Source organism: Larus michahellis, chromosome 3, assembly GCF_964199755.1.
Source record: "Larus michahellis chromosome 3, bLarMic1.1, whole genome shotgun sequence".
Lineage (NCBI taxonomy): Eukaryota > Metazoa > Chordata > Aves > Charadriiformes > Laridae > Larus > Larus michahellis.
In genome coordinates this window covers 14,784,021-14,794,307 of record NC_133898.1, presented here as the reverse complement: position 1 = coordinate 14,794,307, position 10,287 = coordinate 14,784,021, and the positions used below count along the sequence as shown (strand labels likewise).

The window sequence follows — 10,287 nt, the reverse complement described above, 5'->3', positions numbered from 1 at the left end:
CCGCTTGGGCTCTGTTTGCGCGTGCGCCGTTCCGACACTTCCGGTCGCGCGCTCCCTCAGAGCGCTGCTTCCGCGTCTGCCGCCGGGCTGGGCGAGGGACCGAGGGGGACTGGGGGGACGGACGGACGGCTCGATATGCGGCCCCGGCCGGCACAGGCTGCAGGACGGGGAAGAGCCACCGCCGAGGAGGAGGAGGCCGTGGAGGGGCGGCTGCCGCTGCGCCGGAGCGCGGCCTTGGAGCAGCCCCTCCGAGGGCTGGAGGCGGCGGAGGAGGACGAGAGCTCCTGCGACAGCAGCGACGATGGCGACAGCGGCGACAGCGACAGCCCCCCGGCGGCGGGGGCTGGCGGAAGAGGTAAGGGCAAAAGTAAGGCCCCGCCACCGTTCCCCGGAGGGCCCTGCCCGGGAGCTAGCAGTAGCTTAGCAAGAGGCGGGAAGAAGAGCAAGCGATCCGCAAAATAATGGAGGAAGGGGGGAAAAAGTGGCAGGAGGGACGATGAAATGGACTGTAGAGACGGCACGGAGAAGGGAAATCGTATTTTAGGAGGGGAAAGGAATGAAAAAAATAACAATTTGGGATATTAAAGTGTCAAGAAAGAGTGCAAGAAACAAAGAAAGTAAGCAAATCTTGTCTTCTAATAAATATTTTGGTGGAGAACCCAAGAGCACAGAATTTAAGGATCATGGACTCTCCTTGTGCAGAGGCTGTCAGTAGAACCAGCACTTTTGGGAGGGAAATCCGTAACCTTTTCACACACACCGTTGTCAAATCTGCTGCCTATAAGGGAATGCCTGCTGGGACCGTTCATTTCTGCCCCAAAACAGGCTTGTTTTTTTTATGCTCATGTTAAGTGATGTTTTTTATCAATGTGAATGGCTAATTCAGTCTCCTAGAAATAGATGGTAGATGTATTTCATGGACTGACACTACTGTGTGGAAAGCACTCTCCCCATTAGGCTCAAGGGTAGTTAAGTCTGGTCCGGTATCCCGTACCAGTATTGAAATATTTTATCAGTGGAAGTTCTGCATGCCTTTTCTCTGTCTGATTTATACCAAGTGTCTTTTGTAATCCTTTGCCAAATGCTGCATCTCTTATATGGTGTCTTTATCTCATGTTCATTGACATCTTGTAAGCCTTTGCTATTTTGACAGCAATTGTTTTGGAATTGCAGCCGAATGAAGTATTGTAGCGCAAGTGAATGGTGTCTTGTCTGTCTGCATGAAATATTAGAGTGGCTTCCACATCATTCTTCCTTTCCTTTAGTGCTTTCTTTGTCCTTTTGACTGTCCTTGCTCGGAGTCTTTTGTTTGTCTGCCCAGTGATACCCAAATATTGCCCTATATAGTGTCTGATTGCTCTGTACCCCAGTAACTTGTATAATTAGCACAGATTTTTTTTTTTCTATAGTGCAGCAGTCTAAACCTATCTGCACTGGATTTGAACAGCCTGGTGGTAGATGTTCTTATCTAAGTCCTAGAATGTATTGCTTTTCTTAAGTTCATGTGAACCCCAACAGTGCGATTACTTTAAGTTGCTGAACTGCTTGCCACTCAGCTCTTACCTGAATGCGGGCACAGTTCTTCGGCCCGAAGGTTGATTTCATGTTCTGGGCAGGCGGGCAACAAGTGATTGCACAAGAGTGACACAGGGAAAGATGGAGAACCTGTGGGAGATCAGAAAGGGTGACAATGCTGTCATCCCTAAGAAGACAGGGGGTAAGGGTGTTAGTGGGAGCCCGCGAAAGAGAGGGTATCAAATTGCAGTAAGGTAAGTGGGAAGGGAGTTTTGGGGAAGCAGCGTAATGAAATAGTGCTGTATTCACATTTCCTTTGTCCCTTGTGCGGCAAACTGGATATACGGTGTTCCCTTATCCCTCCTCAGAGAGCTAATGAGTGTTGACAGAGCAGAGTTCCTGGCTGTTCAGAACAAGCAAAAAGAAAATGTTTCTCGAGGCAGCGCTTGGATATGCTTGTTATGTTTTCTGGATGATGTGAGTGGATTCTGAAGCAGAAAGTCTCGGTTGTTGCCAAGATGAGAGCGACTGGGATGATGAATCTATGCTCTGAGCCAATGTGACTGACCTCATGTTGCTTCCTGAGTTTGGCAGCAGATTTGGGCAGACCATCCAGAAATGTGTCATGGGGCAGTGTATTGGGTTTGCATGGCAAGGTTTTGGTAGCAGGGAGTCTACCAGGGTTGCTTCTGTGAGAAGATGCCAGAAGCTTCCCTCATGTCTCATTAGTCTTGGCCAGGGCTCTATCAGCAACGGTGGTAGCACCTCTGTGATAACATATTTAAGAAGGGGGGGAAAATAACTGCTGCAGAACAGCAGCCAGAAGAGAGGAGTGAGAATATATGAGAAACAGCCCGGCAGACACCAAGGGCAGTGAAGAAGGAGGGGGAGGAGGTGCTCCACGCACTGGAGCAGAGGTTCCCCTGCAGCCCATGGTGAAGGCCATGGGGAGGCAGGCTGTCCCACTATGCAGCCTGTGGAGGATGAAGCAGGTGGATGTGCCCCTGGAGCAGTCTCCTGGCAGGACCTGTGGCCCCATGGAGAGAGGAGCTCACGCTGGAGCAGGTTTGCTGGCAGGAACTGTGACCCTGTGGGAGACCCGCGCTGGAGCAGTCTGTTCCTAAAGGGCTGCACCCTGTGGAAAGGACCCATGCTGGAGCAGTTCTTGAAGAACTGCAGCCTGTGGGAAGGAGCCACATTGGAGAAGTTTATGACAGATTGTCTCCTGTGTGAGGGACCCCATGCTGGAGCAGGGGAAGAGATTGAGGGGCAGAGACAATGTGATGAACTGACTGCAAACCTTGTTCCCCATCCCCCTGGGCTGCTTGAGGGGAGGAGGTAGAGAAACCAGGAGTGAAGCTGAGCCTGTGAAGAAAGGAGGGGTGGGGAAAAGGTGCTTTAAGAATTGTTGGGTTTGTTTTTTTCCTCTCATTACTCTACTGTGGTTTGTTTGGTAATAAATTAGTTTTCCCCAAGTCAAGCCTGTTTTGCCCATGACAGTAATTGGTGAGCAATCTCTCCCTGTCCTTATCTCGACCCACGAGCCTTTTGTTATATTTTCTCTGTCCTATCTGGCTGAGGAGGGGAGTGATAGAGCGGCTTTGGTGGGCACCTGCTGTCCAGCCAGGGTCAGCCCACCACAGGCAGGGTGTGATTGTTTTTGCTAGGCCACAGTTGGGGTGTTTTGTGCCAAATACATAATATTGCAAAGGCTTAGACTGCGTGCTTGTCACTGCTCAGAGGTGCTGAGCAGACAAATGCCACCCAGGTGGTGCTTGCCAAGACTTTCACCTTCAGAAGGGATCCAGTGCAAACCCTCCTGTTCCTTCTTGCCCCTACCATGATCCAGGGAACGGAATAAGCATATCCTAGTGCTGCCTTAAGAAATGTTTTCTGATTGCTAGTCCTGAACACCCGGAGGTGTAAATCCAGAACGCAGTTGTAAGAAAGGCAGATATTGCTTTTAAAGAGGAGAAAAGCCGTTTCCATCAGAGGTGACATGATAAGGGAATGACTAAGACAAAGAGGCTCTAGCAAAGGCTTGTAGAACATCTCTTATCACACAGACAAAAAGACAAACTGATTCATACTGGATTAGTGTCTAGAAGGGTAGTCAAACATTTAACCAGGACTAATGACACTGCGCAATTTTTTACCAAAAAGGAAAGAAATAAACTAGCCAGATAATCCCTTTAGGTGTAGCATAAAGAGAAGTAAACAGAGGCAAGACATCCAGGAAGAATTTTAGGCGCCTTGGACAGACTGTGAACCCTGGAGTACCTAACCAATGGGAAACGGGAGGGGAAAAATTCGGCCGGGATTAGGAAATAAAAAGGTGTGTTTCAAGAACTAAAAGTGTGCCTACTTGTTAGGTTAGCCATTCTTGCAAGAATGTTCAAATAAAATGTGCTTCGTATTGTTCACTGCCTGAGCCCTTGTTATTGGATTAGGAGCGTTTCTCACACATTGTTGGTAATATTTTTACATTGTGGTTATAAGAAGTGTTAAAGATTACTGTCACTGGGGGGTATTAAAGAAACGTAGCAACAGAAAATTCCAGAAGAATATCTTGTGTGTTCATCAGCACTTTGGGTAGAATTGGTTTTGCTGTTTCTTCTGTTGTTTGTGTCAGCCTTCTAGTCAGCAGTCCCAGGAGAGAAAGAATATTTTATGAAACACCATGGGGAGCTCATGGCAGGGCTAGAATATGAAAGTGCTTTTTTTTGGTGTTGGGTTTTGGAGTTAGGCTATAAGCTATCCCTACTGGTAGTGAGATGGTGAAGGTTGAATGCCTGGATTTCAGTAGTTTATAGGCCTCTGGGGTGCTGAGGAGGCTCAGCCCTGGGAATCGCTTTGTTGCAGACTGAGCAGAGCTATGGCAGATATGCAGTGGGGAGAGACCGTCTCCAAATCTTAACAGACTGACCAGGTGTGAGGGATGTGATGATTTAAAGTCAATGGGACAAGAACAATCTGTTAAAGAGTCAGAACTGAGAGGTGACCCCTCAGAATTTGCGGTGTAGCCAAAATATACCCCAGTGCAGAGCTCGTACTGTTCTTTGTACCAGGTAAAAACTTTGAACTGGTCTTGTGTGTGCTACTGAGTGGAGAGAGAAGCAAAGACAGGTTGGGGAGAGGGGGGAAGCTATTCTAGTGCCAGAGACTGCAGTGATTAATGAGAGAGAAATCAAAGGCCAAGAGATGCAGTGGCTTCTTTCTGCCATGGAGTTGTATAGGGATGGCACCACTGTGCTTGTGTCATTGTTTCAGGCTCTGAGACATCCCCCTTGGGGAAATTTGGGGGTGGGAAGTGCCTTGAGAATCTGGTCTGTTCAGGTGTGTCCTGCGCTCTCTTCCAGATCAATCTGACATGTCTTTTGAGGAACTACTGCAAGTGCAGAGTGATACGAGAACAAGAGTGTGCAAGCAGGTGACCGGTGGGAAGAAAACTGCAAAACCTACCAAAGCCATGGTGAAGCAGCAACAAAGCAAAAAGGGGTAAAGAGGTTCTTTTGTCATCGGAAAAATGTGCATGTGTGCTCTCTGCACTCCAGAAGTTATGCTGTGAGCTCCTCGCAGTGTTGGCATTGCCTTGGATGTAGATCTCGTTTAATGTGCTATGCAATAATGCCTTTCACGGTAGCGTTTCATTTGGGAATGGTCTGTTGCTGGTTTAGAGCTCTTAATATCCTATCCTGTTCAAATCCCCAGCAGCCATCTGTTAATTGATAGTTAAATTGGCACTCCATTCCTTTACACCCTGTGTATTAAGGCACTTTTAACCCATGGCATGCTATGCTTCTCTTTTAAGCTGTAGGATAGTGCTTTACTTGTGTCCCCTGGGCCCTGATATAGTCACCCTGCAGTTTTCTAAACCCCTTCCAGTTTATCATCATCTTACGCCTGGCTCCCACTGGCTGGAGTTGCAGTGACAGACAATTGTTCCGGAATTTCATTCATCCTTCTGCTATTGTATAATCTGTGGCTTGTCTGTGTTGATTTTTCACTTCCTGCCCCCGGCCCTGCAGTGCTTACCATCACAGACTTTTTCCTGTCCTCGGTGGTCTTTACATCTCCTATTTGCGTACTCTGTAGGTGCTATTGATGTGGTGACTATAAAATGTATTCAACACAACAAAAGCTGTCAGATCTTTTTACAGTCCTCCACAGGCTCCAGCTAATATACCATTACCCTTTATTTGCAGTAGTTAGCTGGGTTTCAGTCCTCAGAGTCGTATCTAAGTGTTTTGAACAGGTTTCCTCTGTTACACTGGTGTCCCTAACCTATTTCTGAATCTATGCTGAACACATGTTTTTCTGCTGTAAACAGTTGATTAGAATAATGTTTCTCTTTACCTTTTACCCAAGAGTCTGGGGGATTTTGTGTAGTGCAACATCTTCACATGGTGTCTCTATTTCTGCCATACAGTTTGCATAATTCCATTATTTAATTCCCCTAATCCTTTAAGTGATGCATCACTGTAAATCCCACATGCTGTTTCTCTCATGCTTTTGTTATGGAAGTGAGCTTCTTAAAAGAAGGACTTCAGGGAAATCCTCCGGAACGGAGCTGGCATCAGTGATGCTGTATAAAGCTGACTCGAGAGCATTGTCCAGGGGTGTAGGCACATCAGCAGACACGAAAACACACTGAACGCTGCCTTAAGTGGGATTTGGAAAATTTACTTACTCCTTCGGGTTTGTTTATGGTCCTGCCCTGGTGTTATTGTGTTGCTGAATGCGGGTATAATGCCCACATTGTGGGTACTCTCAGTGGGTGGTTCGCAGCTCTTTTTGTGTTTTTAATAACTTACCTGATGTACTGACAAATCGCAGGTCACAGCATCCAAGTAATATGGGGAGAGGAACACCCTGTTCTCACACCTTATACTGTCCCCCTCGTACATCTAAAGCGTCAAGTCTAAAGGCCTGTGTTGTAAGGAGAACTCGTTCACTTAATTAACTCTTCTGGCATATGTACCATAAACTGTACAGCTCTTATTCCTGGGGCTTGACCTTTTCTTTACATGTGTTACCGTATACTTTCTTGCTGAGCCGGGCCGCAGCAGAATTGGCCTGTCTTTGTAACTATCAGCTGGGTGCAAAAATTCCCAACTTTGGTCTCGCCTTTCAGTGTAAGTATTAGTCAAGGGTGGATGAGTTGGTGGGCCAGGAATAGAAGAGAGTTGTTGCATGATGAATGAAAGCATGGAGAGGGGGAGGAATAATTGAGTACGGTGCGTTGACTGATGTGGATGGTGGGTTTTCACTTGATACAGTGGGGCTGTATCAAGTTTTGCATAGGACTGTTTTAACCATGCGTTTATAGATCATTTGATTGTAGGAGCCTTGTCTGGCTCTTGACCAAGTCACCTCTGCTCTCTGTAGGTATCATGGTGAAGATTGAGTGGGAGAGTCTGCTGTTCTGGAACTGTGCAGTAATGTTCTCCTGAGGGTCTGGTTAACCTCTTGACATGTTAGCCTGGACCTCATTCTGTCCTCTGCTCCTCTTAAGTGCATTTTTCTCTTTTTCAGGCCATTGGAGATGTCTTCGAAGAAGCGTGTACCTTTTCTGCGACAAGTCGTCTCTGTTACAAAGAAGGTGGGTGCTCCCCCTCCCCAGTTCAGGACCTGCCCTAAGTGATGCTAATAGGGCCTGGACATGGTAATGGGGCTGCTGAAGGTGACATAGGCTGTTTCTGGAGGACAGGGCGTGAGCCACTGTCTGGTGAGTGCAGGTAGTGGTAGTGTGTTTCTGGGGAGAACGAGAGATTGGGCGCAGAAGCGGCTGCTGTCTGTATAACCTGCTGCCTGGCATAATGCACAACTTGAGGAGTAACTCAAACATTTGAGACCCAACTGTTTCTAGAAGATGTAATGGCTGCCACCGATGAGAGTTGCACTGCAAGCTGTGCTCATTGTTCAGTGCTAATCACATTGGAAGTTCAAATGTCCATCTAGTTTCTAATCTGAATATAACTTTGGCTTATCATTGTTGAATCATCTTAATATGTTAATTTTCACAGTTAAAGATCTCTTTTTGTCTCTCTTTGTATGACGTGACCCAGGTAATCTGAAAATCTAGATAGGTTTGGATTCCCAGATCCATCAACTTGACAACACGTGTTCAGCCAGCTCTTGGTCTGGGAGTTGCAGGTGTTTGGAGGCAGGACTCATGCTGACGATCCTTGGATTGGCTACTCCTGGGTGGTAGACTTGCAGATGGAAATGCCTGTTGCTTGGTAGGCTGGATGCAGGCATGATGTCTTTGTGAGGGACTGACACCTTGATTATTGGAGTCAGTCTTTGCCAGCTGCAGATGTTTTCAATGGTGGATACATAATATTCCTAGTAAAAACAAAAAATGGCAAGGTCTGATCCATGGAATAAGAGTAAAGCTTAATGGGGTAATCCTGTCCACAGTTCTTATCTTTTGCCTTTGCTGCCTTCAGGTCCACAGAGACCCTCGATTTGATGACCTGTCTGGAGAGTATAAGCCTGAGATATTTATGAAGACGTACAGCTTCCTGGACAGCATCAAGAAGCAGGAGAAGGAGGTGATGCTGTGTGCTTGTCCTTGGCCGGAAGAACCTTGCTCGGCAGGGGCAGCTTCCGTAAAGGCCTTTCACAGTGGAGGTGGCAGGCAGGCAGTCACGCAGCTTTCTGCTCTCTTCTTCAGATGATTCAGAAGCAGCTGAAAAAATGCCGGAATATGGAGCAGAAGGAGAAACTTCAGCAGCTCCTGAACCGCATGGTGAGTTCCGTGCAGAATCTCCTCTCCTGCAAGGCAATGCACTAGAAGAGAGGATGTGTGGGGTCTGCCTAGATGCTTACTGACACGGGCCATCCTTCCTGTACAGACACAGCAAGAACAGGCACAGAAAAAACAGCAGGAAAGGAGGGAGAGGGAGCTGTCTTTGAAGAGACAACAGAGGGAATTGGCCAAGCAGGGAAAGAAACCCTTCTTCCTAAAGAAATGTAAGTACTCGGTGTGAACGTGCTGCAGAAAGACTTAGAGGGAGTACTGCTGACGGGGCTCCAAGCACTGGAAGCGAGTTGTCCATAATATTCCACGGAGCTGTTCAGGGATTCTTCTAGCGCTGGTACTCAAGGGACAAGCCAGGCCTGGAGCCAGGGAAGGAGGGGTGAGGAGGGGCTGGTCTGTCGAGATGATTCAGGCTTCAGTTTAAAACCTTGCTCCCCTCTCCTCTACAGCTGAGAAGCGGAAATTGGAGCTAGCCGAGAAGTACGCAGAGCTGAAGAGGAGTGGAAAGCTGGAGAGCTTCCTGAGCAAGAAGAGGAAGAGGAATGCCATCAAAGACAAGCGCCGTCTGCCCTCACAGAAGGACTTGTGACTGCTGGACAGACATGCTGTTGTCTGGCACTGGGCCTCACTCTGCCCTGGCCAGGCCTGGAAGATGGCCATCCCTCTTCCCAGTATCTGCCTTTCACTGTACGGTGATGGTGTTAGGCAGCAGAGCAGAGGCTGAACGGAAGGAAACAGTGCTTTTTTTCTGTAGCTGAAATGTCCTCTTCACTTGTGGTTTACACCATGCCTGGGTGGTGACAAGTCTGTCATGCAGATGCACATGGTGTTGACAGCTGTCTGTCCTTGCACCTGCTTGTCTTTTCCTCTAGTGAGGAGAGCAGGAGCCCTACCCCTCTGCCTTGCTGGCTGTCCTCCAGGTCTTATCAGACACCAACTGAGGTGGGAGAGGACCTCAGGTGGGAGGGCTCTGGTACAATGCCTGCTCTGAGCAGGCCTAGCACTCACTTCGGACCAGGTTGCCCAGGGCTCCTTCAGTTGGGTCTGGGAATGTCCAAGGACAAATGCCACCACCTCTCCGGCTTCTCCACTCCTTCAAGTTCTCAAGATGAAACTCCCTTTTTTTTTTTTTTCCCCCTCCTCCTCCAGGAAACCTGCCTGGTTTAGTCCATAATCATTGTCTTGTTCTCAGTGAAGTGCCTGACTCCATCTTCTCTGTAGCCTTGTAGGTCTGGGGGGTGGGTGGGAAGGGGTGCTGTTAGGTCTCCCCAAAGCCTGAGGGTGAATAAACAGCCTTTCCTTGCAGTGCTCCAGCCTCTGACAACTGTCACATCCTCAACTGGAGTCAGCCCAGAGAGACTTGTGTCTTCTGGGGCGCAGCGTGGCTGCGCTATTTGGATGTAATCTGCCAAGTGCTGAGTAACGGAGAGAGGATCAGAGCCCTCGGCGTGGGCTGCACCCTGGTGTGCAGCCGCTGGTGTGGCTGCCTGTCCTCGCAGCCGGGGCACGCTGCTGACTCTGCTCAGGTACTGCTGCTCTGCAGCCGGGCTGCCTCTCTTCTTGGCTTCTCAAGGTGGTCTCTGCAGGGCTGTGAGCGCTTCTAGGAAACTGATTCTGTATGAAATAAAATACCTCAGTTTTCCTTTATTACCAGGATCGGTGCTGTTACAGTCAAAAGTGAACTTACAGGAGTTAATGTCTCCAACATCACGGTTGACCACCAGCTCTCTTGTTTCTCCTCGCTCCTGACTGCCCCTGTGGCTGTGCTGACAAGGAGACGACGCGGACTTGACCCAGGCGATCTCTGAGAGGTCAAAGCGTGTGCTGGGGAGTGCCTCAGCGCCGCAGGGCAGACAGAGTGCTCCCTGGGCGCAGCCGTGCTGTGGGCAGCTGGCGCGTGGGGCCTGGGGAGCAGCCATGCAATGAGCAAGAAATGGGAGGATGAGCAACTCCATCACACCCACCTGAGGGTGTTGCAGAAGCATCTGCCTCCGTTGTGGTTCCTG

General features: G+C 48.7%; 1 protein-coding gene across 1 annotated transcript; it reads left to right on the top strand.

Annotated features, from left to right (window-relative positions):
* Nucleotides 1-23: 23 nt before the first annotated feature.
* On the top strand, nt 24-9,034 carry RRP36 (ribosomal RNA processing 36). The gene is made up of 7 exons (XM_074578760.1): nt 24-355; nt 4,875-5,013; nt 7,051-7,117; nt 7,968-8,072; nt 8,195-8,269; nt 8,376-8,493; nt 8,731-9,034. Exons 1-7 carry the CDS (start codon nt 136-138, stop codon nt 8,868-8,870), a joined length of 864 nt encoding a protein of 287 aa, XP_074434861.1. The 5' UTR covers nt 24-135; the 3' UTR covers nt 8,871-9,034.
* Nucleotides 9,035-10,287: the final 1,253 nt, after the last annotated feature.